The sequence below is a fragment of the Phyllobates terribilis genome, unplaced genomic scaffold, assembly GCF_046119375.1.
Source record: "Phyllobates terribilis strain yellow unplaced genomic scaffold, ASM4611937v1 Scaffold_5__5_contigs__length_657084704, whole genome shotgun sequence".
In the NCBI taxonomy this organism is placed as follows: domain Eukaryota; kingdom Metazoa; phylum Chordata; class Amphibia; order Anura; family Dendrobatidae; genus Phyllobates; species Phyllobates terribilis.
In genome coordinates this window covers 300,665,848-300,671,847 of record NW_027362765.1, presented here as the reverse complement: position 1 = coordinate 300,671,847, position 6,000 = coordinate 300,665,848, and the positions used below count along the sequence as shown (strand labels likewise).

Sequence of the window (6,000 nt, the reverse complement as noted above, 5' to 3'; positions counted from 1 at the left end):
AAGTAGTCCTGTGCCCTTAGCAGAGAAACACCCCCAAAACATAATATTTCCACCACAATGCTTGACAGTGGGGACGGTGTTCTTTGGGTCATAGGCAGCATTTCTCTTTCTCCAAACACGGCGAGTTGAGTTAATGCCAAAGAGCTCAAATTTTGTCTCATCTGACCACAGCACCTACTCCCAATAACTCACAGAATCACCCAGGTGTTCATTGGCAAACTTCAGACAGGCCTGCACATGTGCCTTCTTGAGCAGGGGGACCTTGCGGGCACTGCAGGGTTTTAAACCTTTAAGGCGTAATGTGTTACCAATGGTTTTCTTGGTGCCTGTGGTCCCAGCTGCCTTGAGATCATTAACAAGTTTCCCCCATGTAGTTTTAGGCTGATCTCTCACCTTCCTCATGATCAAGGATACCCCACAAGGTAAGATTTTGCTTGGTGCCCAAGATCAATGTCGATTGACAGTCATTTTGTATTTCTTCCATTTTCTAACTATTGCACCAACACTTGTCTCCTTCTCACCCAGCATCTTACTTATGGTTTTGTAGCCCATTCCAGCTTTGTGCAGGTCTATGATCTTGTCCCTGACATCATTAGAAAGCTCTTTGGTTTTGCCCATGTTGTAGAGGTTAGAGTCTGACTGATTAATTGAGTCTGTGGACAGGAGTCTTTTATACAGGTGACTATGTAAGACAGCTGTCTTTAATGCAGGTAACGAGTTGATTAGGAGCCAGAACTCATAATGGTTTGTAGGGGATCAAATACTTATTTCTCACTGCAAAATGCAAATAAATTTATCTAATTTATACAATGTGATTTTCTTGATTTTTTTTGGGATATTCTATCTCCATGTTAAAATTAACCTACCCTTAAAATTATAGACTGTTCATGTCTTTGTCAGTGGGCAAACTTACAAAAACAGCAAGGGATCAAATAATTATTTCCTTCACTGTAAGTATACTGTGCCCCCATCCCCCACAGTGGTTTCTGCAGCCCCCTCCACCTGATCTCTGAGCTATGTGGCTGACGTCCTACACAGCTCATCTGAACACCTGATTTATGTGTGTGTTTGCATATGTTTTAGTGTGTGTATTAGTGTGTGTGTGTATGTACCATATGTGTATGTATCTGTATGTATGTACGGTATATCTGTGTGTATGTACGGTACATGTGTGTACGTATGAATGGTATATGCATGTATATCTGAACGGTATATGTGTGTATGTATGTACGATACATGTGTATGTATGTACGAAGTGTGTGTATGTATATGTATGTATGGTATATGTGTGTATCTGTGAGTATGTACGATATGTGTGTGTATGTACATGTATCTATGTGTGTGTATGTACAGTACGTGTGTATATGTATAGTATGTGTATGTACGCTGTATGTGTATATGTATGGTATATATGTATGTGTGTATGTATGGTATATATGTGTGCATATGCATGCTGTATGTGTATGAATGGTATGTGTGTATGTTTGTGCATTATATTGCATTATATGTATGTGTGTGAACATATTTGTTTTTGGTTCATGTATAATTCAGTAATTGTAAAGAATAAGACAATAAACCTGGCTCTTTAAAGGGTTATTCACCAAATAATCAAGTTATGCCAGATCCATTAGATCGGGGATAACTGGCTGATCACTGGAGATTCGACCACTGGGCCCCCAAGAGATTTCTGCGAACAGTGCTCTGCAGCCTTGTCCTGAGTGAAGCAGAGTTGTGCATACTTGGCCTCTGCTCTATTCATTATCTGTAGAGCCCAAGGTTTCGGGGGTCCCATTGTAAGATTGTCCTCATCATAAGCAGTGCGCCAGGCAAGGAGGAGGTCCCAGACACATTTATTGCACAGGGGCCCCAAGCTGTGAGTGTCTGCCCTTGGTGGGGGACATGGGTTGTTGTCCTAGAGAACTGCGCGGTCCTGTTTGTAAGTCTAAGGTTTTTTTTTCCACTTTTATGTCACCATGGTCCAAATGCAAATGATTTAACCCTTTAATCACGAGGGAAGTTTTCATTTTATGCACTTTTGCTTTTTCCTCCCCTTCTTCCTAGAGCCATCATTTTTTTTGTTTTTCCATCTACACAGCCATAAGAGCGCTTCTTTTTTGCAGATTGAGTTGTTGGTTTTATTCAAAACTGTCACTTTAAGTTTAATGCATCGGTAGGAACACAAGGAGGCAGATATATTGATATTGGTGCTTTAAATCTGTTATAAAAATCGCATAAATTCTGAAATTGCATGGTCAACAAATGTCAATACAATCTGTTTTTCTAATTTTACTATAATAAAAGTAAATTGAATGTAAAATTAAGAAATGAAACCACCAAGATATTTCATCTTCTAAAATCGGTGAGTTTCACAGATAGTTTCTTTATTCCTAAAAAAAAAAAAAAGAAATATTACCATGAAAATTTAAATAAATAGTTTTACTGTTATTTATTTTTATTGCATTTTAACATTATATAAGTAAAGATGATCTTATGTGGAATAGCTCCATTGTATGTAAAATTCCTACCAAATTTCCCTAGAGCAAATCCAGAATTTATGAACATGCCCTAAGAAATAACTCTAGTCGTGACCATGTGTCATGACAATTTGACAACTTTCCTAGATTGTCTAGGAGTCACTTGAAAGGGAAATATAGAAGTAACTTCCTAAACTTTGAGCAGAACAGGCAAGTTTGGACCAAAGCCTGAAGGCAGTGAAACTGTCAGATAAATAGTCTACACAACTCTTAAAGGGAACCTGTCAGCTTAATCATGCTGCACGAATCAGATTGTTGTATTGTTTTTTTTAATTATAAAGTTTAAAATTTTGAATATTTAATTTGTATTGACCTTTCCCAAACACTTTACTTAGGAAAACAACTTGATGTAAAAGGGTTTTTTCTCATTTACATAAGTAGTCCCCAAACACTTTTATACATATAACATAACAGGTACTCACTCTCCCTGAGTCGAGTGCTGCTGCTTCAGTCTCTGAATATTGGCTGCAGTGATGTCACTGCTGCAGACTATATATGGAAACCGGAGCAGTGGAGAGAGAGTGCTGGACCCAGGGAGGAGTGAATGCCTGCTCTGTTTGTTATTTCACATGTATAAAAGCACTTGGGACCACTTTTGTGGAGTGGAAAATCCATTTAATGTTGAGCTGTGCCTCATATAATACACTGGAGCAAATCAATCAGCATGCACAGGATCAGAACTTTACCTTTAGTCCCGAGGATACATTACTGTAGATTGTGCAGTAACTGTTTCTCATGTTTTCTGTATTTCAGTGTCAGTTTGGATCTATAGAAAGAACTAAAAATTTGACAATTAAATGTGTTGTCCCCTCTAAACAGGATAGTATATAAACATATGACTGCAGGTGTGGTGAAAGCTGAGTCCCATATATGAGTCTTTCAAAGTTCCTATATATGATCACCATCCTCCAAGGCCCCATCATCACCGCCCCAGTTCTATAGGTCTATGGTAGTGGCAGTGTGCATGATTGACCACCTCTGCCATAGAAAGTCAATGAAGCGGTGTTCTTGTCAACTACTATTCTTGTGAACTACTGCTCCATTCACAACTCTCAGTAAAACATCCTAAGACCATTCATGTGTGAGGTTGGGGGAAGGGGCTCACTCACAATTTTGCCTAAGAACACTGCCATGAATAAAGAATGGTATCTAAACATCACTAATTTGTTGATGAGCAATGCCGTTTCATGCATGATGAAGCACCACGTCACAAGTCAAAACTGATAGCTATATCGCTTGGTGAACAAATCATTAAAATTTGGGTCCATGACCAGGAATCTCCCCAGATCTCAATCGCACTGAAAACCTGTCATCCATCTTCAAAAAGTGGGTGGACAAACAAGCACACAGAAATTGTGAAAAACTACAAGCACTGATTAGACAAGAATGGTTGTCATCCACCAGGATTTTACCCAGAAGCTGGTAATCCAGCATGACAGGACAAATGCTTGAAAAATAAGGATCAACACTTTAAATATTGAGACTTTGATAAACTTGTATTTGTGATTAAAAGCTTTAAAACTTATGACACGCTGATAACTGTACTTCAGTAAACATAGGAACATCACTAAAAGATCTAAAAACACTGAGACAGCAAACGTTGGCAAAGCCAAAATTTGTGTAAGTCGCAAAACTTATGGCTACAACTGTGCCATGTTCTTTGGTCAGTAGAGTACAATGTAATTCATAGTTTCCATATGAAAGTAAATACTATGATCATAATCAATGAACTTAATGCAAGTACCTGGACCAATCTGATATTCTCTTCACCATAGACCCCAAGATAATGTGCTTGGGTGTCCACTAGGGAATTTGAGGGGCTATTGACGAGCCCCCTGAGCCGTGGGGTACTCGGCAGCCGGGCCTCTGGTTGCCGCGGAATATCACGGTAGCTGGCCGGTCCGTGACCCAGGGCGGTCAGTAAAAAGGGGGGAATATTTATAAGGGATTTAAAGTGTTTGTGACGCCACCTGTGGAATGCGGCTAACGGGTGCCGCCACTGCGGAGCAGTCCTCTGGAGCTGGTGTTACGTCAGCAGGGATGGTGTGGCTCTCCACAGGTAGAGATAGCTCCAGGGCAGCGTGGGGTGTAATGGATGGTGGTGCAGGGGAGAGACGGCAGGACGGTCCCGGAGGAAAGACGGACACTCACACGGGGGTAAGCTTCAGTACCTTTACTGGTGATGGTGCAGGCACGGTCCAGGGTACTCCGGACGAAGGGCGCACTTTTGGACTCTCCCCAGTGAGCGGGTATAGGGCCTTCTGATCCGTGGCTTTCCTCGCTAAGCTTCTGACCTGCCTGGAGCTAGGCCTAGCTTGGTTACTGTCTCTCTTTGCACCTGCTGACCTTGTGGTAGGGCCTTCTTTTGGAGATCACTCTCACTGGATGCTGGGGCCTCCGTGACTCCTAGCCCTGGTACTGTAATCAGCGTTTGGTGAACCTGGGACCTGTAGTCCTCCAGGGGTTCCGGTGATTCCTACTGGGTGTAAAGGGTCCCTGTAGGCGCGGACCCGGTGTCCGGTATATATCTCAGGGTGAGCCTGGTATGCTCCTCTGCCCCCTTGCTACTTCTTCCTTCTCCTCTCGCCTTCGGCCACTCAGGGCCCTCACTAGGCTTCAGTGCGTGCTGTAGGCCTCGGCTAGCCTAAGCACAGCAGCCAGCTTGCTGCCTCTTCGCTGCTCTCTGAGAGTCAGCATGCTCTCATACTCTCTCTGTCTGACTCTAAACTCACTTCAGACTAACTCTCTCACAAACTGAGTGGCCTGGCTCCACCCTCCCTATATATATCCCTAACGGGCTCCCTCTGCTGGTCTGAGGTGGTAGGGTGGAGGTGTGTGAATGTAGTGAGGGCCTCTTGTGGAGAAGTCCATCCATGCACCCTTCTGGGTTCTGTGGCACCAGTGAACAGCAGGGCGCCACACTATCCTGTAATGATGCATAATTAATTTGGAGATTCATATACTCTTATTCTTAATGTGTCTAGAACCTACTTTTTCTTCTCTGAGACACAGGCAAGGCTGCTGAATCTCTCACATAATTCTTGCACTTCAGACTCTGTTTGATCCTCACAAATGTACATAGACACCTCCATCTTGATCAAAGTTGAGTTTGTGATAAGTACAGAGTGGAGATCTTCACAACAGGATGATTCCAGATCACAACCCCATAATCTGCAGATAAATGAAGTAAAAAATGAGTGAGACTAGTGGTTTCCATGATTCTTCCAAAAAAATTTAAACAGCTCATGTGCAACCCTTTGTACACATGGACATTACAAGGAATGAAAAAGTGCTCGTCTTAACTGGCTTTAAGAGCTTTCCAGGTAGCTTGCCTGCAAAACAAGCCTATATTCTGATTAACCTGTCATCACTCTTTAGGGCGCAACCAAACGACTGTATAAATCGGAACAAGATCAGATTGCAATGCACGGACTGGCCGGTGGGTCTCCCAACCCGAGCGTCACAG

At 42.3% G+C, this 6,000-nt stretch overlaps 1 protein-coding gene across 6 annotated transcripts in view; it reads right to left on the bottom strand.

Annotated features, from left to right (window-relative positions):
* Positions 1–2,193: 2,193 nt before the first annotated feature.
* LOC141273069 (NACHT, LRR and PYD domains-containing protein 3-like) overlaps positions 2,194–6,000 on the bottom strand; it is a 120,027-nt gene continuing 116,220 nt past the window's right edge. For all 6 annotated transcript variants that reach the window (XM_073684424.1, XM_073684423.1, XM_073684422.1 and 3 more), the window contains 3 exons: positions 5,526–5,705; positions 3,221–3,312; positions 2,194–2,387 (listed from right to left, as the gene is read on the bottom strand). In XM_073684424.1, the coding sequence (XP_073540525.1) occupies positions 3,240–3,312; positions 5,526–5,705 (253 nt within the window). In that variant the 3' untranslated portion in view covers positions 2,194–2,387; positions 3,221–3,239. The remainder of the gene's footprint in view (positions 2,388–3,220; positions 3,313–5,525; positions 5,706–6,000) is intronic.